Genomic DNA, 24694 nt, shown 5'->3' on the forward strand with positions numbered 1-24694 from the left:
GGGGTACTTTTTTATAGGTCAAATGTGGCACCATGCTCACGAACGCAGAATTTTGTCCACCATACTTGAAACAAATCAGTCTTCTACCGGGATTTCGTAATGTGTTCAACTTGGAACCGGTTCTGGAGAAGGAACCCAGGGGATTGTTTGTTCTGAAGTGGTGTTTTATTTACTTTGGGGCCATACCCGATCAGCTGAAACAGGAATCAAAGTTGTCTGTAACATTTGAACCAGATGATATTCTTTTCTGGAGGGCACTTTATATTTATAGATCAATTGTGGCACCATTCTCACGAAAGAAGAATTTTGTCCGCCATACTTGAAACAAATCAGTTTTCTACAAGTTCTACCGGGATTTTGTGATGTGTTCAGCTTGGAACCCGTTCTGGAGTAGGAACCCAGGGGATTATTTGTTCTGAAGTTGTGTTTTATTTACTTTGGGACCACACCCTATCAGGTGAAAAAGGAATCAAAGTTGTTCGTCATATTTTGAAATAAACCTACGTACCCGGGTCACTAGGGGGCGTTCTGAAGCCAGGGGATTTTTTGTTCTGAAGGGCACTTTTCAAGTTTGCCTTAGCAACGTAAACACATGTAGCAAAGATTAACTTTGTCCGCAAAAATTTGAATTAAAGGAGCTAAGTCTCTAACTCAATATTATCCAAAATCTTCAACATTGAAAACACGATTTATTTGTCAAATTAAATCAACATTCATGTTGTCATCTTACCGGAAAAGATGGGCTTTTGATATCCAATATTTAAGACAAAATAAACATTTTATCATTGGTACACGAATCGTGTACCATAATGCGCTTCAGCCCCAGATGTATCAAGAGACTCGAGGGACGAGGCTAGACACATTGCACCAAATCAAACGGCGTATGTAGACTGGAATAACCAGACGCTAGAAATTTGCACTTGCTTGAGACTGCTGGCTTATTTTGCCAAACATAACTGATTTGAAATTGGAGTAAAAACGGAAACCATTGAATGTAAATCAGTTTATATACATTCATATTACAGTATTATATGCGTTGCGGCCCACTTTTGTCAATTTCTAGGTCCCAAATGTTAGCGATTTAGCTCCTTTAAATCCAAGATTTCGGGGGCGTACAGCGGACAGCCCCTAACTCCAGGGATGTGCAACTTAACATTCCCATTCTGATCATCGGTCATGATGGTGCCCCCGTTAGGCATAGTGCCAATTTTGTCCGCGAGTTTAGGAGCAACGGTCAGCTAGCTTCCCTACTATTGGTATAGCCCAAGTCCTTCTTTTACACAATAGTCATTACTATTTCCGGGGAGAGAACTCTGTAAAATTTTCCTAGGGCTTAATTTCTGTAGGCTATTAAAATAGTTAGAAAATGGAAGAAAACCCATTCCCTGCTTTAAGAATTAGTGATTTTTCTATTTTAAATACTGCAAATGGGAGAAGCGAATGCTCTAAATGTGGGAGATCCAGAAAATTCTACTGCTATACTTGTTTTGTGCCAGTGCAAAGCTTGATTAACCACATTCCTAAAGTGAAAGTAGGTTGATCTTTAGTCCGCACAATTACTAGATCTTGGCCGATCTGGAAAATATCTTGTTAGGGTTAGGTTTACAATTTACATGTCAAACGTACAAATTGAAGAAGTAAAAACGGTGGATTGTCCATACTGATGTCGTCGCCCCGTTAGTTGTTGACAGATTATAATGAATGTAACTCACTCAGTCACTGTATGAATACCACTACACTAGACACCAGCGTTAATTCGTTTTTCGTATGAGCACGTACTGTTGTTAGCCTACTAATATAATCAGCCTACTCAATAAAATGGAAATAATGTGTATTTTAGTTTATTTCAAAAAAGTTGTCATGGGAAAAGTAGTTCAGCTCTGAGCGTAGGTCTCCTTACACTCGCCGGGTACAGGGCGCGTGTATAGCTACAATTATTATGTATCGTTTAACACAGTTCAACGCTACAATTGATAAAGTCTAAGACTCCTTACGTAAGTTTAAATAGGTTCAAACGCACAATTGTCAACACATATCATTACAGTTTGAAATAAGTAATTCTATCACAAATAGTGAAGACCACTAAAATAGTTACCGAACAGTTTTTCTTTGTGGTAATGCGTTCTACATTTCCAAAGCAATGTTTCTTATAATGTAAAAGCCGCCATGCTGGCCAGTTGAAATAAGTTCGGTAGTCGAGAAATTTCGCGTAGCAGTTAGGTTTCATATCATATAATTATGCGGTAAGGCTTCATTCAATAGGAATTGGTTTATCAATGTTAAGCTATGTGCAGTACAGTTTTGGGTCAGTTTATATGTAAATTAAGGGAGCTATAGGCCAGTAACCTTTTTGTAGTCATTTGACTAAAAAACTTGCGCAAAGGAACTCCGTAGGACGAGCCACTTCTGTGGCTGGAGTAAGGCGGAAGACATCAGTAGTGGAATCATTTCTAGGCGAGTGTTATGAGCTGAACTATTGGATAAGCCCTTGGGCCTCTGAGTCTGAGCCCCATTTGCCCAAGCAGATCAACATAGGTTACCAAAACCGTTTGAACCGTGAAGCGTTGATAATGTCATACACAATTTTAATTTTAACAGGAATTTTTATTTGAAGTCATCAAAACTGGAAAAAAAACCTTAATCTGAAATGATCATTCTGTGGATTGCATATATTCTCGTAGTTGTCCTTGACGGTGCCTACTTGAGACAAAGATTACCTTGTAGTTTCTGAATTGCTGTACATTTTTTTTTACACTTCTATAAATTGGATGAGTTGTCTTCTAACTTTGTATGCATTGTCTTATTATATTGGGATGAATTGTCTTTGGCATGGGCTGTCAGGTATTCGGTGTGATCCGGGTTGCTTACATTTATTTATGAGGAAAATTTAGGATGTTACAAGAGAAACATTTAATTTGTTGGAATATTTTTTTGTGTGGTCATTTTTGAACTAGTGTTGGGGAAAGAGTTTTACAATTGTTTATTACACAATTTTGAAGTAAATCAAAATTTATGATTTATAAAGTAGATGGCTCAGACAGTAAACACTTTCTTTAATATCTATTGTACAATAAATATTCCCCATCCATGTAAAAACAGCATGATTTCTTATATTTTTAATGTAAAAATTGGAACATGATAATTAATACATCTGTATTTCCAGCTACCAATAAAGATTGACATTATAAAGCATCCAAGTGAATGTGATGGTAAAAGTACTTCACCTCATGCAGCAGTATTGGCTCCAGATGATGTCACATTATATGAATATCCCTGTATTCCTGATTATAATCCACAGACAGTTAGTTCTCTCTATTATTACATAAAAATTACCAGCGGTTGTGCCAGGCAAGATACCCCACTTAAAAAAAACGATTTATCAGACAATCAGAACCTTAATCCAGGAACTTATGGTCTGAAGTGTGTGAATATCAAAAGAGATTGTGTTATTTTGGATATAAAGATATATTTTAAGTTTCATCAAAATCGGATAAAAATTGTGACTTCTGGTCCACAACCTTGGTATTACATATTTACTCTATTTGCATACAAGGAGCGGCCATTTTGTCAGGCAGTCTCGGTCTAATTTTACGAAATGAGAACTCAACTGTCATTAGGATGTAATGGTGATATGTTTAAACGTTTTTTAAAATCGGCTAACAATTGTGACATCTAGAGGGTCTACAAGCTAAAAACATGATTTTTTGTACAATCAGGGGCCATAATCCAGGAAGTTACGGTCCAATATGTGCAAAGATGTTTGGATTATGATCATACATTTCAAGTTTCATCAAAATCGGATGAAAATTGTGACTTCTAGAGTGTCCAAAACTTTGGTATTACATACTTTCTACACTATTTGCGTACAAGGTGTGGCCATTTTGTCCAGCAATTTGGGTCAAATTTTTACAAAATTCGAACTCAACCATTATTAGGGTCAAACGGTGATATATTCAAATGTTTTTTTTATGCCCAATTTGAAATGTGGTCATATATTGTCGTCGCCCCATGTCCATCTGGACGGCGGTCCGGTGGATGCTCTAGAGGCTAAAGTTAATATCCAAATGACTTTAAATTTATACACAGTGTTTAAGGTCATGAGATGAGGCCTATTGATTTTCAGGGATTTCCGATAATTACCGCCAGAGTTATGGACGCTCTACAGGCTAAAGTTAATATCCGACTGACTTTAAATTTATACACAGTGTTTAAGGTCATGAGACGAAGAAGCCTATTGATGTTCAACGATTTAAGATAATTACTGCCAGTGGTATGGCCCTTGATCACTTTGAAATATCTTGTTGGCGCCCCAGAGACTAAAGTCAATCATTTATACACAGTGTCTAAGGTCATGAGATGAAGAAGCCTATTGATTTTCAACAATTTCCGATAATTACTGCCAGAGTTGTGGCCTTTGCCCTCTGTCAATTTTCAACAATTTCCAATGATATAACGGAAATTGATATTATATGTTTTGTATGCTAAACGTTAGAATAGGGCAGAACTAGAAGCCAAGTGGGTTGTTACTTGTAATCAGATTTTAGTGTATTGTAAATGTTTTCATTTCTGACAAAAAAAATATATGCGTCAACCCTTGTTGATACCCCGGCCGACTTAACTGTTGTGGGCGTATGTTTTGTTGCCTGGCAAGCAATCTTTTAAATCAGATAAAAAATTTGACCTCTAGAGGGAACACAAGCTAAATACGCGATTTTTCGTACAATCAAGGGCCATAATTCAGGAAGTTACGATTCAAAATGCGCCAATATCAAAAGAAACGAAGAACTTTGGGTTATAAACATGTATTTCAAGTTTCTTTTTTTTAATCGGATAAGAATTGAGACCTCTAGAGGGACCAGAAGCTAAAAACACGATTTTTCGTACAAACAGGGGTCATAATTCAGGAAGTTAAGATCTGATGTGCGCAAATATCGAAAGCAACCAAGATCGTTGGGTTATAAAAATGCATTTCAAATTTCATCTAAATCATGTGAAAGTTGTGACCGATAAGTGTGTCCACAAGCTAAAAACGTGATTTTTCGAACAATCGGGGACCTTAATCTATGAAGTTTGGTCCGATACATACCAAGATCTTTAAAGTTTTGTCAAAATTGGATAAAAATTGTGACCTGTAGAGTGGCCACAAACAAATGTGGGCGTATAAAAATGACAAAAATGGCTGAAGTATTGTATTGACAAAACACTAAAATCAGTTCATTTACTTGACCGTACGATGATCATTTTTGTACATGATATTTCATGAATGAATGCAAAAGAAACTGACTTAAACAAGATCTTGGTTTTGATGTATTAAATCAAGCAGGTTATACAATAGTACGGTATATTAGAATACTGTTAATTTTTTATTTCAAAGAAGTATCTCCTTTAATTTTATATGCCTACAGAAAACTTTATAGTGATATTTTGTTCCCATGTGTGCTACTTCATCTTTTAGCATGAAAACGGGTTACTAGTTTAGATCATTCAGTCTTTTATAATCCTTGTAGTCTTGATTTAAATTTCTAAAATAGTAGACTTTTATCTTCTCTCGATCGGTAGCCTATTGCATGATTTCCCAGTCGTACCAAACTGGACATTGGTATTGGATATTATGGGATACTTTCATTGTTCAGATACTGTCATTCACTCCTATGCCATGACACTAATTTAGTAACAAAATAGACTTGTATTACCACAGAGTTTAATTATCATCAAAGGGAGATAATTATGGTTGTCAGACTTCAGGATTATCCCTTTAAGCATAATTTTAAGTCGCATGGCAAATTTTGTTTTATTGTGCTTTCAATGAGCTTCATTTACAATTTGGTTGACAAACAAAATCAATTTTTGATCATTTAGTAAATAACTAGCATATTGAATTGTATAAATGACTTGTAATAACATCAGACTTGAAGTATTTCTGCGTTTTTCTTTCAGACTATTCTAATATTTCCTGGACCGTCTGCAGTGTCGTTAAATAGTTTGGTCTTAAATAGAGACATAGACTTGCCAGAAATATCTGTAGTAACTGATAGTTGTGATTCAAAGTTAGAGCCTAATATAGATTCTGCAAATGATGGTAAATCACAAACTGACAAAGACAAATTCCCTGAGACTATTAATAGTGAGCAAAGTACTGATGTAAAGTATGATGGCCATATTAAATCCACTGAGAACTTGGTGAAAATCGGCACTAAAAGATGCCATGAAAGTCATGAAACATCTGAAGGCCACAAATCACAACTAGAAGAAAGTAGTGTAAAACAATCTAGATCACTTCATACACCAAAATTTGATAAAGTCATTTTCATAGATTCAACATGGAATCAAACATCAACTATAGCAAATGATGAAAGATTAAAAGGTTAGTTTCAGTTTCCAAGATTCTTGCTATTGCCTATCTATATCATAATTTAAAATTCCACACACGAAAACCTAATCAAGTCTTTAAGTAATAACATAATTAGCTTGATGTAAATATGAAACCATTCTTGGGGAACATTCGTTTAAATAGGCTCTGATTTTGGCGTACAGTTAGAAAATTATTACTGTCTGTTCCAGGTGATACCACGACTCGAGAATTGCTTGCCATTTCTTCAATTTTTATTTGAAATGGCTAAAACTTTGTTAAGTACCTGGATTGGTCATCCCATTGCTTTCTGTCTTAGAATTAAGTTCAGACCAAGCTATATAGCTTTTCTCCCTTGAAAAATCGTGGTTTGTTGACATCTTGGTACTGAAAACAGTCATGTTTGGCCTAGTTATCTGGAAGAGACTAAGCAGACAAGGGGTGCTGGGTTGGCTTTAAAGTCGTTTCGCCCTACTTGGATGTGTAGGTGGTTGTTTAAAAGAAATTCACTTACATACATGTACTAGCCATTACCGTGTAGTTTGTGGATGGTCTCTAACTGGTCAGGTCAAATTTATCTAATTTTGGTAAACAGTTTTAAACGGTCCTTAATTTGCTTTCCGGTTTTGTAGAGCCCTGTGCACAGAATTTATGTGTATATTTAGAATGTAGGCAATCTTTTCTTTAAAACTGAACAACTCCAAAGCTGTTTTAGGTGGTACAGATTTGAGCTAATCTAGCCTAGCTTTGGTCTAAATATTAGATAACTCTTGTCAGGGATACTCCATCACTTCAAATGTCTGGCAATTATATAGCTCTGTCAGGGGTACCCCACCACTAGAAATGTCTGTCAGAGTGTTTTTATACGCCCACATTTTCATAGGGACGTATATTGTCGTCCCCCCTGTCCGTCCGTCCACAATTGTTTGTGAACAGTCTACAGGTCACAATTTTTATCCAATTTCAATGAAACTTGAAATATAGGTTTATCACCCTAAGATCTTGGTTCCTTTCGATATTGGCATGTATCGGACCGTAACTTTATGGATTATGGCTCCTGATGTACGAAAAATCACGTTTTTGGCTTGTGAACACTGTAGAGGTCACAATTTGGTTTTAACTTGAAATGTATGCTTATAACCCAAAGATCTCGGTTCCTTTCGATATTCGTGCATATCAGAACATAACTTCCTGAATTATGGCCCCTGATTTTACGAAAAATCGCGTTTTTAGCTTGTGGACCCTATAGAGGTCATAATTTTTATCCGATTTAAAAAAACGTATTATTATATCACCGTTACACCCTAAGGACGACCGAGTTTGAATTTTGTGAAAATCGGCCCAAAACTGACAGACAAAATGGCCGCCCTTCATTCTCAAATAGCGTAAAAATATGGTATATCAAGGTTGTGGACCCTATAGAGGTCACAATTTTTATCCGATTTTGTTGAAACTTGAAATGTAAGTTTATAACCCAAAGATCTCGGTTCCTTTCGATAATTTTTATCCAATTTAAAGGGGAAGACCAACGATTTTCAATAAGGTTTCCATAAATAATAAATATATATTTAGAAATAATCCCTCCTATAACATATCCCAAAAATAATTTGTAAGCGAGAAATTAATTTTTATTAATACCGGAAGTAACGTAGTTGGTTCGACACGCTCACTGGTCACTATAGTAAACATACAAATTTGGAGTAAGTTTAGCGCTGTATTTTGTGATCGTTTTGCCGTTTGGCAGAAAATCTGATGAAAGGTAATCTTTATTAGGATATTAAGAACAAGAACTTACGGTGTTTTGAAGGTATAATATACAACGCGTTTGTGTAAATTAAGTTTCTAAACTGGACACTGTGACACAATTTAAGCCACATGGCTAATTGTTTACATCACGTGATAGCTGGCAAGTGACAGATATTAACCGAACACAAATTGGCGACCTATTCGGCTAGCGACCTATTCGACCGATCCAGCTGGCAACCTGATTGTACGAAAAATCGCGTTATTAGCTTGTGGACCCTATAGAGGTCATAATTTTTATCCGATTTAAAAAAACGTATTATTATATCACTGTTACACCCTAAGGACGACTAAGTTCGAATTTCGTGAAAATCGGCCCAAAACTGACAGACAAAATGGCCACCCCTTGTTCTCAAATTGCGTAAAAATATGGTATATCAAGGTTGTGGACCCTATAGAGGTCACAATTTTTATCCGATTTTGTTGATACTTGAAATGTAAGTTTATTTGGTTCCTTTCGATATTTGCGCATATCAAATTGTAATTTCCTGAATTATGGCCCTCGATTGTAGGAAAAATCACTTTTGTTTTAGCTTGTTTTCTATCCATCTCTCGAAAATATGGGCGTATCCTGCCTGGCAGCCGCTGGTTGTAATACCTGAAGATGTACGGTACACTGCTGTACGAAATTCATTCGGTACACTTTTGAGCTAATCTAGCCTAGTTGAGGGTCATGGCATTTAGGGCGTGGAATACCACACCCACCACCAGAAACCCAGCAGACTTACATTCTGATGATACTAGATATACATACATTGATACCATATAGGAGAAAATTGGTACACTTTTAAGCTAGGTTGACCCCCTGGGCTCCCGGTCAATGGATAAAGTTGGAGATTATTTTGTGATATCTGCCTGAATATATATTTGCATACAATTCATTTATTTCTCAGCAAAGGACAAAGTTAAAAATTGTTTTATGATACCATCATGGTCGTATATCAACAAACTATTAGTTAAAGGAAGTTAGTAAATAGTTTTAGTGAAGGGTAGCGAATAACAATCTTTAGAACAAATATAGTTTCTTTTTTTTGTAATCGCGTCACTTCCTGTAATACTGGAAATTTTGGATTTAATGGCGATAAAATGTCTATTAAACTATAAATAAATGTGTCGTGGGCAATAAAAATCGAAGTATCATTTATTCTTTTATCGACATAAAAACTTGAAAATTGATTACACAAAATTGCCTATTTCCTTGAAATGTCAAAAATGAATTATGGATTTTCATTTGCTCTATATGCCTTTGAAAATAGTTATGTCTCAGCCTCAGGCCCGTAGCTTACATCTTGCTCTGCCCATTTAAAAGGGCAGCTAAATTTTAACCAACAAAATTGTTCCGAAAAGGTAAAAAAAATGCACGTTTTCTCAGAATACTGTTAATTCTGAGTCAGTTGGATAGTAATTACCCAGTTTATACACAAAAGCTATATCTAGGACGGAAGATAATTTAAGTAAATTTATGTTTGATATGTATTGATAGCTGATCAGTACATACATGTTATCATGAAGTTTCAAGCAAAATTCCCAAACTTTGCTCTCAAACAGAGCTATAAAGTCTAAAAAACAAACTTCTGAATCATTTTACATAATACATTTATTCAAATTTAAATAAGACCATGCCTTTAACACCAAACTACTTATTTCGGAGAGTTTGCATGGTTCTGACATGTGCCGACTTTTCAAAATAGCTTTAATCTTTATGTCACTCCAAGTGATCGAATAAGCATTTTTCTGCAAAATAAGCAAGGCATAAACAGAAAAAAACATTTTAATCCGAACAAAAGCAATATTGTTTAACATTAGCTTCACAGTGTGAAACCCAAATAAGTATTACTGTTACGAAACAAACGGGCAAATTCTCCTTCACTAAACATTTCTAACCGAATGCACCCAATTTGTAAAATACCTGTCTACCCAAATGTGATATGCAAGTGTTCCATTTAACGCAGTCCTAGTCGTAATGTGTATGTTATGAGAAAGAGACAATGTCGAAATATGTGAAATTTGCAAGGGTATACTGGATTTTATCAGACTTCTTCTAGTGGTTTAGGCTAAGGGAAGAAATCAAAGGGGTGAAAATTCCAGGTATGTCACAAAGTTTTAGCCATTTTAATTAAAAAATGAAGAAATGACAAGCAATTTTCGAGTCGGAGTATCACCTGGAACAGACAGTAAATGGTATTAGTTGTAGCTGACAAAATGTCAGAAATCATTGAAGTTCTACCAGAAATTTAGTACTTTGTGCCACCAGTACCAGACTACCAGTATGAAGAAAACACAAAAGAAAAACAATCTATTTTTACAAATAGAAACATGATTAGAGCACAGTTGTCAGGTCGAAGACTCATAATTACTGTCAAAATGACACATTTAGTTTGAACTGAAAAGCATGGTTGCAACTTATCAATAAATGGTAAGGCCTGTGGAGCTGACAATCATATCAAAGTTGATTATTTCAATTGAGTAACACAAAATATTTTTTTGGGTGGATATGTGATTGAAAGAACTTATATATTTGATCAGATGTGAATACAAACAGAATGTAAATACATGTAAGTATCGTCTGATTATATAGTAGTTGAAGGGAATAAGTATTTTGTAATACATGTTGAATAAATTGACATTTTTTATTAAATATATATTAGATTACTATCATTAATTTCTAACCATGTAATGTGTTTTTCTCCTGCAGATATAACAAGAGTGGAGCTAAAATCTCGGAAAACTAAGTTCTGGAGGAATCATGATGGAAATCCTGAAGAATATTTATCCACTATAGAAGCTTTGTATTATTTTGTGTGTGATTATCATAACCTATGTTTGTCCTCAGTGTATGATGGACAGTATGATAATCTATTGTTTTTCTTTTGTTTCATGTATGATAAAATACGCCAGTCAAATCATGGTGGAAACCATCTTAAAGCTTATAAAAAAAGACAGAAAACTAGTTGATGGACCATTTCTTTTTTCCTGTTACAAAATTTGAAATTTGGTTTTAAAAAATACTAAAGTTAAAGTTATTGGAGTGAATAAATTTTGGTTTTTATTGATAGATATGGTGTATATGTTTTTATTTTAATCATTCCATTTTAATTTTATGACTTTGTGTCGCAAATAATTTTGAGAAATAACTGAAAAAGTTGACAGTTGGATTTTTTAAAAAGTAATTAGAAGAAATAATGGAAATGAAATGAAGGGAATATTATGAATTCTATTTTTGTTTTTTATTAAAATAAAATGGGGTTTAGTGTGCTACTTTTCTGCTCCAACCAGACTAATGAAGATGGGTATACATCATACAGTGTGGGAGAAGTTTTGCCCAGACAGCAATTGAATTCCAAATGTCAATGGTTCTTTTATGTGCACGTCAATGTGTATGCAGAACCTCGATTTAATTTTTTATATTCAAACAACTAGATGCTGTTTCTTGTCAGGCAACGGGATGGAACCCTGGACCTCCTGGGTAGCGAGCTAATGCCTTACTGAGCCACTGCGGCTCCTGTTTTATTAGACGCTAGACACTAGTTCAATAAACAATATTTAAAAGTTACCAGTACTATTTTTTTCCAAATAGAAATCAGACTTGTAATTGTTTCCCCTGAATTCTGATTTTATGATAGACAAATATTTTGGGAGGGAGTGGGGATTGGAATTTTTGTTGACTTTTTGGTATATGATCGAAGAAGAGTGTTTGAATTTATCTGCCACTAGTGCCAGGTGAAGCAGATGTTATATAGGTTATGACTTGTGCAATTAGAGAGGGAGCTGGAACAAAAATCTGGAAATATTTAGAATATTATAATATAAACAATTTAAACTGAATAGACAGAAAATGAAAGGAAAACCACCCTTAAAAATCGGTGTTTTAGTTTGTAGTATGTTATGCAGAACGCATGAAGACAAAAAAATTGGAAAAAAGAGAAAATGGTAGACTTGCTGTGTGGGCCTGATGCTTATCTACCAAGACTTTTAACAGTGACAACAGAATCAAACAAATCCGCTGTCAATGTACTTTTACCCCTGGAAAAAACATATGTATATTTTCTGCAGGTTTAGGTGAATATTCAGGTTTTTTGGGGCTAACCGATCATGAAGTAAACACATGAATTAGGGAAAAAACACCTACTAAAATGAAGTCACAGCCTACAGATTCTTTTTATTTTTTTCCATTTACGGAGGGTTAATGTGAGTTGGGTACGTGGTGCTCATGGGAAAACTGGTTCATGGAGCTTTAATATGGCTATTGCTTCCAATACCAATTATAATAATATGTCCATTGGCAGGGGGTAATTTGCCCATAAAAACATCAAAATTGATTAAATGATCAACATAATTTGCAAAATTAGCTTTATTTATATAATGTAAAATCCCTATAATTTATTAATTAGATCTAACTAAGTAAGTCACTGCGTAGTAGTACGAGTATGACAATAGTCAGTGGTACCGAAACAGCGTTCGTGTGTCTATATAGAAGTAGTAAGGCGAGCGTGGTATTTCGCCCCTGCCAATTTTGCGTGCTCGAATCCTCAGACCGGCCCGCTCCATGGACATACTAAAGTGTTATTTTTACTCTATGGACATACAGTATACACGTAATAATGTCTATGCCCAGCTCCCGTTGTTTAAGATCACGTGATCACTATGAATATCCGGTTTCTTGGTACATGCGCATTGATTAATCGTTACTGAATGTCAGTGTTCGAGAGAAAAAAAACTGGACTTTTGCAGGTTATGCAAATAATGACAGTTTTATTTTAGATTGTGAATTGTGCACGCAGCATGCTTCGTGTTACGCCAATTATTAAACAGAGGGTACCGCTGTCCTTGTTAGAAATATCTGTTAAAAGTTGTTTCCCATTGACATCGGTAAGTCCTCAATGTCAAGTAACACATGGCTTCCAAAAACCGAAAGTAGATCGGAAATATTGCACTCGTAGCGATAGTAAAATACCAACTGGCCCAAGTTTACAAGATTTTATTAATGGCAATGCTGCTATAAATAACATAAAAATAAATGATTGTTTGCAAGATGACGACTACACCAATAATCATCAACAGATACAAAGTGACGTAGATATAAAGTATTTTGATGGAAGAGGAAGAAAAGTTTATATTGAAACTTATGGATGCCAAATGAATGTCAATGACACTGAAATAGCCCTGTCTGTTCTTTTAAACAATAATTTTAAAAGAGCAGAATCAATAGGTGAAGCGGATGTTATATTGGTTATGACTTGTGCAATTAGAGAGGGGGCTGAAACAAAAATCTGGAAACGTTTAGAATATTATAAACAATTTAAACTGAATAGACAGAAAATGAAAGGAAAACCACCCTTAAAAATCGGTGTTTTAGGTTGTATGGCAGAACGCTTGAAGACAAAAATTTTGGAAAAAGAGAAAATGGTGGACTTGCTTTGTGGGCCTGATGCTTATAGAGATCTACCAAGACTTTTAACAGTAACAACAGAATCAAACCAATCCGCTGCCAATGTACTTTTATCCCTGGAAGAAACATATGCAGATATTTCCCCAGTGCGCCTAAATACTGACTCGAACTCCGCTTTTGTTTCCATTATGAGAGGATGTGACAATATGTGTACATATTGTATAGTGCCATTTACGAGAGGTAGAGAGCGCAGTCGCCCTTTATCGTCTATTAGAGATGAAGTTAAAGCTTTAGCTGAACAAGGCGTGAAGGAAGTGACGTTATTAGGTCAAAATGTCAATAGCTATAGAGATGTGTCTGCAATAAACTATAATGCAGGGGGTAGAACTAATTTAAGTGTCGGCTTTGATACAGTATACAAATCAAAACACGGAGGGTTGCGATTTGCTGATCTTTTAGATAAAGTGTCTAGTGACAATCCTGAAATGCGAATAAGGTTCACGTCGCCCCATCCAAAAGATTTTCCCGATGAAGTATTGTATTTAATTCGAGATAGACCAAACATTTGTCGTCAAATTCATTTGCCGGCACAAAGTGGTAACAGTGGAATATTAGAAAAAATGAGGCGTGGTTACACTAGGGAGGCTTATCTTGAATTAGTTTCACATATTAGAGATATTATTCCTGATGTGTCTTTATCAAGTGATTTTATAGCTGGGTTTTGTGGTGAAACAGAAGAAGCCCATAAAGATACTTTGTCTCTTATGGAAATTGTTCAATACCGGTTCTGCTACTGTTTTCCATACAGTATGAGAGAGAAAACGCGAGCTTTTCATAGACTGATGGATGATGTCCCAAAAGAAGTGAAAATACAGAGAACAAATGAATTGGTTAAAACTTTTAGAAATATACTTTTAAAGCTTCACAAAGCTTCTATTGGGGAAGAACATTTAGTGTTAGTAGAAGGCTTTAGCAAACGATCAACCGAATACCTAGCTGGTAGAAGTGATGGAAATACTAAAGTTATTTTTCCAAATATAAAGCTTCCAAGCTATGGTGAACTAAAACCAATTCTACCTGGAGATTATGTTGTTGTAAAGATTACGTCTTGTACATCTCAGGTTTTAATAGGAAGCCCTTTGTTCTATTCATCTTATCATGACCTTAACTTGGCCAAAAATACAACAGTCAATGTTTAATTTTAAAATTAGAAAGTTTGAAACCTCATTTTGTAAACATAGTTTATAGTAAAAACCCAGCATACTCTATTGATTGATGTGGATGAATAAAGATAAGTATAAATACTCTAGGACCCATGAGGGGGGGTTGGATGGCTTAGTGGTTAGCACGTGCGCGCTGTATCATTAAGTCTGTCATTGAGTTGACTGGCGTGGTTTCGAATCCCCGGTTGTATGTGACAAGGATTAGGGTCGCCTGTCCAACCTCGTGGGTTTTCTCCGGGTCCTCCGGTTTCCTCCCACTGCTAAAGACCCCTACGCGCAAGCGAATTATTGAAATAAAATTAAACCATATGTTAGTCCCGAAATGACCTTGTTTGTGTCGAGTGGACGTTAAACCCTATTTCTCTCTCTCGCTCCCTAGATAACCTGGCCCTGAGTTCACAAATTATTCTCCGACATAAGTTAAGAATTTACTCAAAATTGTTTGCCTTTTTTTTAACTAAAATGTAGCCCTTTATAGAACTTTTGTTGTTTTAATGTATCAATTTGCAAATACATCAATAAGGAACTATGTGCAATGTTTTGTATTTTATGGATCAAAAATGTTTCTGATAAACAGTGATTGAAAGTTGAGTAAATTCTTAACTTAAGTCTGAGAATGCTATGTGAACTCTCAGTCCAGATCCTGAGTTTGATCCCAGTATTAGCTAAGAAACTTCCTCGCTTTTAGTTTCCCCTTGTTAGTGGTGCAGGACAGAGTGAGCAATTGTAATTTTTGTACCTTAGTGTGCACGTTAACATGTTATCAAACCTTTGGGAGTTTTTTTTTTCATACCATCAGAATGACAGTGTTTGGTATCTGGCAACCCATCTTTTGTTACCCAGTCTGTAAGTTTTATAGACCGATATTAGAAAAGAAGAAATATAAAAATAATAAGTGTCTCTGAAAAGGAATCAAATTTTACATGTACATGTAGTTCTAAACCACTCTTACACCAGATATAGTGGGTCAGAGGCATTAAGTTTGTAAGAATATGTAATTGTACAGCTAAAAAGGTAGACAAAAAAGCCATTTTGTTACCCAATCACAATTGTGACAAAAGATGGCCAAATTATATATCTATATGACTGGGGAAAACTAGAAACCAATCAAATTATATTTGATAATTACATGTACTTCATGGGTTGTAAGTTACAACTTGTAACCCTTGATCAGTTTTTAATGTCTCGCAAATGCCCCCATAATATTGGGGGGTTGGATGGCCGAATGGTTAGCACGTGCGTGCTGTATCGTAAGGCCTGTCATTGAGTCAACTGGCATGGTTTCAAATCCCCAGTTGTACGTGACAAGGAGTAGGGTCGCCTGTCCAACCTCGTGTGTTTTTTCCGGGTCCTCCAGTTTCCTCCCACTGCTAAAGACCCCTACGCGCAAGTGAATTATTGAAATAAAATTAAACCATATGTAAGTCCCGAAATGACCTAGTTTGTGTCGAGTGGACGTTCAACCCCATTTCTCTCTCTCTCTCGCCACCATAATCTAAAATAGCATAAAGATCAGATAGCCTTTGTTCTACTTGATCACTTCAAAAAATCTTGTTGACTGTCCAGAGGATTTAGCTGCTTTGGGTGTATGTTTCGTTGCCTGGCAACCTATCTTTATTTAAAGTAGCTAAGTCTCTAACTCAATATCATCCAAAATCTTCAACATTGAAAACAGGATTTATTTGCCAAATTAAATCAACATTCGTGTTGTGATCTTTACCGGAAAAAGATGGGCTTTTGATATCCAATATTTAAGACAAAATAAACATTTTACCATTGGTACACGAATCGTGTACCATAATGCGCTTCAGCCCCAGTTGTATCAAGAGACTCGAGGGACGAGGCTAGACACATTGCACCAAATCAAACGGCGTATGTAGACTGGAATAACCAGACGCTAGAAATTTGCACTCGCTTGAGACTGCTGGCTTTTTTCGCCGAATGTAACTGATTTGAAATTGGAGTAGAAACGGAAACCATTGAATGTAAGTCAGTTTATATACATTCATACTACAGTATTATATGTGCTGCGACCTACTTTTGTCAATTTCTAGGTCCCAAATGTTAGCGATTTAGCTCCTTTAAGAGATAGATTGTTTACTGCATTTAATATCAAATTATCTAAAGTAGAATCAAATCCTAATCATTTAAAACATAAATGTAGAGTTTGCAAATCATGTTGCCAGGTAACTTAATTGATTAAAGGAGACAGAGTGATTAAAAGATTATGTAAAGGAGCTTGCAGTGAATAAAAGATTTTAATATTGCAGGCATTAATATTCTTATAAGGTTCGATGTACTCTTTACTGATTGGCAATCAAGAATTTGGGGGCTGGTTATGGGATTAGTAAACGTTTTTCCCCAGTAGATTAAGAATATAATCTGATATAGAGAAATATGTATAATTTCCATAATGTTACTAGCTTGCCATTAGCCACACCCAGCTTCAAAATAATTCATGGACCACACCCACCGTCATGAATTGTGACGTCCTGAAAATTTGATTATTCTCTAAAAAATTGTTTGGACTATATTTACAGACAAATAAATAGACAGGCGGGAGTGGTCGCAATTTGACTTTCGTCAAACTGTCTGCATTCTGGCACACATATCGCCATAAATTATAGTGATTCATATTCATTTTCCATATGGCCATGCTGTCTTTCTATTTATAACTAATTCTGAGCAGGAAGAAATTTTGGGCAACACCCAACGGTGCCTGAAATATTATTACAGTTTTGAACACCAGTCAATGATGTATTCTTAGTGCTCATCTTTGGTCATTGTCGTAGAAGCCTGCAATTTATATATTTCGCAAAGCCGATCGAGCAGTGTGAATGGTTTCTAAATATGTAGGGTGACATAGGATCCAAAGGCCAATTCTTTAATGACACTGTGCCCGACTGTTTGATCTACGACGCAGTGTGTGCAGGCTTGGATTTAATAAGACCCAAGTAAGCGCCCCTGATAGTAGACACGAGAGAATGAAATTATCGATTTTAATCGTTCTCTGTTGACGATCATCAGCATTCAACGACCTTCATTCTATGCCCCCTTTTCCGAAAATCTTGCAAACTCGATAGAGTCTGTAGTTTTTATATATAATTACGCCGACATTTTCATGGGGACATATATTTTCATGTGGTCGCCCCTGTCCGTCCTCAGTTTGTTTGTGGACACTACACAGGTCACAATTTTTATCCGATTTTGACGAAACTTGAAATATAGTTTATATCCCACAGATCTCGGTTCCTTTCGATATTGGCATTATAGCCCCTGATTGTACGAAAAATCACGTTTTTAGCTTGTGGACACTCTAGAGGTCACAATTTCGATCCGATTTTGATCAAACGTAAAATGTACGTTTATTACCCAAAGATCTCAGCTCCTTTCGATATTCGCGCATATTGGACCATAACTTCTTGGATTATGGCCCCTGATTGTACGAAAAATCGCGTTTTTAGCTTGTGGATCTTGTAGAGGCCACAATTTTTATCTGATTTTAAAAAAAAGTCCAATTATATCACCGTTACACCATAGTGATAGGTGAGTTCGAATTTCGTAAAAATCGGACCAAAACTGTCAGACAAAATGGCCGCCGCTCGTACGCAAATAATGTAAAAAAAATATGGTATATCGAGGTTGTGGACTCTCTAGAGGTCACAATTTTGATCCGATTTTGCTGAATTATAGCTCTGTATTTTTGCGAAAATCACGGTTTTAGCTTGTGGTCCGTCTAGAGGTCACAATTTTGATCCGATTTAAAAAAAAAAACACTTTTGGAGATATCACGGTTGCAGCCTAATGATCGTTAAGTTCAAATTTATTGAAAATCGGACCAAAATGGCTGCCCCTCGTAGACACATAGTGCAAATATATGGTAGAGGCCACAATTTCGACCCGATTCTGACGAAACTTTAAATTTATGTTTATATCACAAATATCTTGGTCCATGTCGATAATCGCGTATCCGAACGTAACTTCCTAGATTATGACGCCTGATTGTTCGAAAAATCGCATTTTTAGCTTGTGGGCCCACTAGAAGTCACACAATTTGTATAAAAATTTTAAAAACGTTTAAATATATCGCCGTCACACAACAATTATCTGTTCAAATTTCGTAAAAATCTGCTAGCCGAAATGGTCGCTTCTTGTAAGCAAATAGTGTAAAGTATGTAATACCAAGGTTGTGGACCTGCTATCTTTATACCCCAAAGATCTCAACCCCTTTCGATATTCGCTCATTTACGACCATAACTTCTTGGATTATGGCCCCCGATTGTACGAAAAATCGCGTTATTTTTAGCTTGTTCTCTATCCATCTCTTGCAAAATGTGGGCGTATCTTGCTTGGCAACCGCTGGTTCATCAATGCGTTTAAAAGAAGTACATTGTATTTGATCTTTTAACAAAACATGTAATGTTGTATTCGATTACTTGAATTTATATCCATAATATTATGTATAGGGAAATGTACGTGGTGGTTAATCAATAATATGTTTTCACAACAAAACCGTATAATTTTATGGGATATAATATAGTATGCAGTAAGTATGAGTCGGGACCCACAGCTCGCATCGATTTTGCTCGATTTGATGAAGTACTGCCCATAAAGATACCATTCCGAAATCTTTGCTAATGGATCTACTCTATACAGACCCTGTCGAGTTAAAAACAAATTAATAAAAGATAGATTGCAAATATTGCCTTTTACACAGATTGATTGAAGATAAGCTAGCGAAAATTATCAAAATGGGCTAATGGCATTTGAAGGGGGTGTTCATCTCTGTGTCAAGCGAACGCACAGCATAAGGTTAGGTAGTTTAGATGTCATTAGTTGGTGTAACAGATGAAGCTGTTTGGTAAATAGGTGATGATGTTTGTAATGGCATCACTAACGATGTACTCATTTGTATCCCTGTAGGGACTAGTAAATCTGACACAGTCCATGATTGTTCCAATTGCTCAGATGAGGATGCAAGTTCGTGTAGATCAGTCCATGCAGAATTCACTGATATAAATGGAGTAGTTTGCACATCAGTCACGGATATCGTTAGTGATAATAACAACTCTGGTGTTGATGATGTCATTGAACTCATTGACAACGAAGGCGACAGAAATGGTAAAGACGAGGATGGAATTTCTTGTAGATTAGTTAATGCTGATGTCACTGATATAGACGGAGGAATTTGCACACCCGTCTTGGATATCGTCAGTGATAATAACAATTCTGATTGTTCCAATCCTAGTGATTGTGGTGTTGCTAATGCCGATGAAATCATTGGTAACGAATGTGACCCAAATAGTTCAGAAGACGGATTTAGTATCTGTAGATCAGTTAATGCTACTGTACTTAATAAAGATGTGACTATTGACACATCAGCAGTGGATGATAGCAGCGTTAATGTTTCTGGCACGGTTAATGTTTCAAGCACTGTTTGGCTTGACGAAATCCACTGTGTGTCAGATGCTGCTGTTGCTGATGATTGTATGTCTGGGGAAGCAGTATGTCTAACTGACCCAGTAGATGCCTGTAAGTGAGATATAAATGAAAGTGATGTTGAAGACTGTGGGTCGGGTGTGGTTGGCGTCGTTGGGTGTATATCACCAGAAAAGACTGTCGATATTCCAGATGTTGACTGTTTAGCACTGTCAAATGAGTATGTGGATGTTTCTAAGTCAGAAAATGCTGATGTCATTGTCATTGTGGATACCAGTGATATGTCAAAAGATAATTCTGATATCGATGCCGTAGGTGTTTCGATCAAAGAAGAATCTAATGCTGTTACGTCAGATAGTGCTGTATCTGTGGACGACGGAAAAGATGTTAGTTCTGTTGTAGATATCAGTGATACGGTCATTTGCAGTTCTTCGGTGCTTACTGATGATTTAATTGTCTGTTCCTTAGATTCTATCACGATTTCAGTATATGACAGAGTTGTCGTTGTGAAAGAGGAAATATTGAATCCCACTGAATCTAGAAACGATACAGATTCTTTCTCCACAGAATTCGTCGTCTTAGATAATGAAGACGTTTCTTCTAGTACAGAAGATTGCTTTGATACTACAGACATAACTGTTGCGGTAATCACGGCTACAATTATGATACTAAAAATAATCAGAATTGTCAGGTATTTGCAACATTTTTTTCTTCGTTTTCGGACTCTTCTCATTTCTTGAACATTTTCTTCATTTTCCTCAAATGTTGGTTTCCGTACCACAGACTCATTTGTTGGTCCACGTTTGAAAGATGCTTTCAATTCCAATGATTCAAACTGTTCACTTAGTCTGTACTTGATCTTAAATAAAAGAAGGAAATAACAGCTACATAGGAATCTACAATGTCTATAAACTGTATAAAATCGCGTTGAGATACATAGTTTTGTGTCTTATACTACCCTTTCCTTTATCAATTTCCAATTACATGTATACATTATTTTTTCTGTTAGAGCCGCGGTAGCTTAGTAAGTAAGGTACTGGCTCGCTAATCTAAAGATCCCTGGTTCAATCTCGGATTTGAGCGAGAGAATTCCTCGAGATTTTCCGGCATGGTTTTCTCTTATAGGTGGTGAAGGATTGAGGGCCTGGCAAAGGACAGTGTCTTATAATTTAAACCGAGATCCCCGTGTTTCATTGACGTGCACGTAAAAGACCCCTGACCGTTGGAACTCCGTTGCTGTTTGGGCCAAATGTCCTAGATTTCATTTATTCATTGATTGTTTTCTCATGGGCAAATTCTATAGCAATTCAAATTAATAACGTCTTATTTTATGGTGCTGCATTTTACTGACGAATGCACAGGTATATTACACTCCTGTGGGATTCCTTATTTGAAAATTCAAACATGACTATAGAATCTGTCTTTTTCCTTGAAGTCAATTTCTTTTTATGTTTTGGAAAATCAACACAATTTATACTTAGATTAAATATTTACCGTGTCAACGCCTTGCTTGAGCAGGTTCGGGGGTTTTTTTTACCGTTATTTCCTCGTAAACTATATTGGAAATAACAACTAATTCCATGCTTTGAAAATTTAATACTTAATTGAGTTTCAGATGAGCGATTATATAAACTTAATCATAAATAATTTACATAGCGATATTAATATAGCTGTCAGTTTTGATGTTTTTTTGTCTATGTTGATATGTTTTATCTTAAGATAAAGATGTTGAGAAATTCCGGATAGTGTTGTCCTGACAGTGTGTTGACACTGTTAGCTAAAAAATCTAAAACTAAAATTAGTAAAAGTAAACAAAGCGAAATTCCTTGAATATTTCGAAATAAAGATGTGACCGAAACAATACATCAACCCAAGTTGGCCTAAATCTTTAATGGTTGTGGTTTCTAAGCGCCCACTGACTCTTGTGTTAATGATTAGCCTACCTAAAGTTAGATAAGATTATCTTTATATTTTAGTGATTGAACTGAATATTATACACAGGATGCAATTCTATGGAATAAACTTACTATTTTTTTTAAGCGAAACAAAGATAAGAGAATCCCATGGTCGAAAAGTGACTCAAAATGAAATAGTATTTGTATTCCATAGTACTGTGATACTGTATAATCTTACATTTCTCAGATCTCTGTGGTAGTTATCATAAGTTGGTTCATCGAAGAATGTCATCCACTTGGCAGATTGGTTTAATTCATCTTCACTCGTTGATCTGTGTTCACACTGAAACACAACAAATCATCAATGAATCAAAAAAATCCGAAGGAAAATTTATTAGCGCATATCATCCAGAGAATGATCTTCTAAACGTAATACTACTAGGAGATCACGGCTTCGATCTTGGCGTTGGCCGGGAGTTTAGATGTACAACGGGAATGGAGCTGACAAGGGGCAGCGTTTATTTGTACCGAAGAGACGAAAAGCAGAGATCAAGTGTATAGCCAACTGCATACCGTATGTCCATCTATTCTATATAATCTCGGTTGGTGCAGAAAAGTAGTACGCTAAACTCCAATTAATTTTCACTGCCCGAACATTTTCTATGGGCACCTCTGGGAAGTAACAACTTTTGTTATATATATATATTATCCCAGACAAGAACCGTTGAACATAATATTATTAATACATGTAGTGCAAAAGCTAATTAAAAATGTTATTAGATTGCAACAGTTTCCCCATTCTGTGTCATACTAAAGATGGATTAAATTAAATAATCAAAACCGAGAAAAAGTCATACTTACCATATTGATCAGCCTACTTTCTTTATATAAATGCCGGGAATCGACGAAATAATAGTTCATATAAACTTTTTGTTGTTATGGTTATCATTTTATGAGGATATTATTTACCCGAGTATAGCTAATATACGCTCAATAAACTTCCGTAATCTGAACAAACTCATATTGAAATCATGAGGAAAAACAGTGTAGATTGTTATCAGGCACTGATATTATTAGCTGGTTTAGATAAATATTTAATCCGCGATTATATGTCCCGCACACGACTTTTTGCCGCCTTTACAGTCAAATAATGAGGTTTATTAATCATTAACCCATACAGTGGTAGATTCAATGTATACAAAATCCGTAATGGTATTCATCTAAGTTCGTCGGTGATGGTTGTCTACAGTAGCGCATATCTGATCAACGTAACGTTGCGGCTAATTTACAGTTCACTTCAGACCAAATAGTATTCGTCGGTAGTTTAAAATGACAAATAGATCCTAAGGAAGAATTCTGTTCAAATTCTTCAAAATCAAATTTCAGAGTTATCTCCCTACTTACGTTGAAGCTTATCAATGTTGGGATGTTTCGCCAGGGTATATGGAAGAATGTTATATTACGATCGCGCTTTGTAGAGATTTTTCTCCGGTATTATTTGGGGGATCACGGTGGCTAAGTGGGTAAGACGCTGGCTCGTAGACAGGAGGTCGGGTATTCGATCCCTGCATTGGCCGAGAAGGTTCATCCAGATTTTCCGGCGTGGTTCCCCCTTGTCAGTGATGCAGGACGGAGGGCCTGACAAGGACAGCTGTCTAGACCCGTGTACACATTGGCGTGCACGTAAAAGACTTCTTGACAGTTGGCATTCGATATAAGAGTTGGCCGCAGTGCCGCTGTCCAGGCAAAATTTCCTTCATAGCACACTGTATGGGGGTTGGATGGCCGAATGGTTAGCACGTGCGTGCTGTATCATAAAGCCTGTCATTGAGTCAACTGGCGTGGTTTCGAATCCCCGGTTGTACGTGACAAGGAGTAGGGTCGCCTGTCCAACCTCGTGGGTTTTCTCCGGGTCCTCCGGTTTCCTCCCACTGCTAAAGACCCCTACGCGGAAGCGAATTATTGAAATAAAAAGAATAAACCGTATGTTAGTCCCGAAATGACCTAGTTTGTGTCGAGTGGACGTTAAACCCCATTTCTCTCTCTCTCTCTCACAAACTGTATGGCGTATGTCCGTCTTCATTCGCCCAGTTCGGAGCAGAACAGTAGGACGTGTAACCCTAATTCATTTCATTTCTTTTCCGGTATTATTTTCACTTTTAAAACACATGTCAACGCGATACAGAGCAAGGTTTGTGGCGAAATCTTTTAAACCATGGAGGGATTGTCCATTATGTAATCTTATGAACTCGAAACTCACTTAGATTGTTCACTTGAGCAGAGTGGAGCATAACGAAGAACCCTATTGATTTAAAAGGACATTATGGAAGATTAGATAAAGAGTTGGCAGTTCTCATTATAATAGTTAAAACTCGATAATGTAAATGAAATATGCTGAAAATTTCATTCAAATTGCTCCTCTCTCAATCGAGATATTAGCGATTGAATTTTAGACCTAGCCTCGATCATCATTACGAAAGTCTGTACGAGAAAAAACAACGTCTCGATTATCCATTTTGCGATTATTGAAAGAGCGTTGAACAGCAGATCGGATTCAAATCCAATGAAAATCGGACACATAAGATTCATTTCATTT

General features: G+C 36.2%; 3 protein-coding genes across 3 annotated transcripts; 2 read left to right on the forward strand and 1 right to left on the reverse strand.

The window, feature by feature from the left end:
- The first annotated feature begins 1311 nt into the window (after window positions 1-1311).
- LOC126819368 (tRNA-uridine aminocarboxypropyltransferase 1) lies at window positions 1312-11207 on the forward strand. The gene is made up of 4 exons (XM_050547380.2): window positions 1312-1531; window positions 3164-3301; window positions 5938-6364; window positions 10848-11207. Exons 1-4 carry the CDS (start codon window positions 1367-1369, stop codon window positions 11105-11107), a joined length of 990 nt encoding a protein of 329 aa, XP_050403337.1. The 5' UTR covers window positions 1312-1366; the 3' UTR covers window positions 11108-11207.
- A 1470-nt stretch (window positions 11208-12677) lies between these two features.
- LOC126819309 (mitochondrial tRNA methylthiotransferase CDK5RAP1) lies at window positions 12678-17026 on the forward strand. Its single transcript, XM_050547296.2, has one exon. It carries the CDS (start codon window positions 12935-12937, stop codon window positions 14738-14740), a length of 1806 nt encoding a protein of 601 aa, XP_050403253.1. The 5' UTR covers window positions 12678-12934; the 3' UTR covers window positions 14741-17026.
- Window positions 17027-19299: 2273 nt separating this feature from the next.
- LOC126819351 (mucin-5AC) lies at window positions 19300-23228 on the reverse strand. Its single transcript, XM_050547345.2, has 3 exons — window positions 22960-23228; window positions 22337-22441; window positions 19300-21062 (listed from the first exon to the last, which is right to left on the reverse strand). Exons 1-3 carry the CDS (start codon window positions 23017-23019, stop codon window positions 19587-19589), a joined length of 1641 nt encoding a protein of 546 aa, XP_050403302.1. The 5' UTR covers window positions 23020-23228; the 3' UTR covers window positions 19300-19586.
- Between the last annotated feature and the right edge of the window lie 1466 nt (window positions 23229-24694).

This window comes from Patella vulgata, chromosome 1 (genome assembly GCF_932274485.2).
Source record: "Patella vulgata chromosome 1, xgPatVulg1.2, whole genome shotgun sequence".
In the NCBI taxonomy this organism is placed as follows: Eukaryota; Metazoa; Mollusca; class Gastropoda; family Patellidae; genus Patella; species Patella vulgata.

Bases quoted from the DNA above. Each gene is read 5' to 3' on its own strand.
- LOC126819368 (XM_050547380.2), top strand. From the start codon at position 1,367: ATGGAAGAAAACCCATTCCCTGCTTTAAGAATTAGTGATTTTTCTATT. The intron at 1,532-3,163 runs GTAGGTTGATCT...CTGTATTTCCAG, and splicing joins ACCACATTCCTAAAGTGAAA to CTACCAATAAAGATTGACAT. The intron at 6,365-10,847 runs GTTAGTTTCAGT...TTTCTCCTGCAG, and splicing joins AAATGATGAAAGATTAAAAG to ATATAACAAGAGTGGAGCTA.
- LOC126819309 (XM_050547296.2), top strand. From the start codon at position 12,935: ATGCTTCGTGTTACGCCAATTATTAAACAGAGGGTACCGCTGTCCTTG.
- LOC126819351 (XM_050547345.2), bottom strand. From the start codon at position 23,019: ATGAACTATTATTTCGTCGATTCCCGGCATTTATATAAAGAAAGTAGG. The intron at 22,442-22,959 runs GTAAGTATGACT...GTTGTGTTTCAG, and splicing joins AAAGTAGGCTGATCAATATG to TGTGAACACAGATCAACGAG. The intron at 21,063-22,336 runs GTAAGATTATAC...CTTTTATTTAAG, and splicing joins ACCACAGAGATCTGAGAAAT to ATCAAGTACAGACTAAGTGA.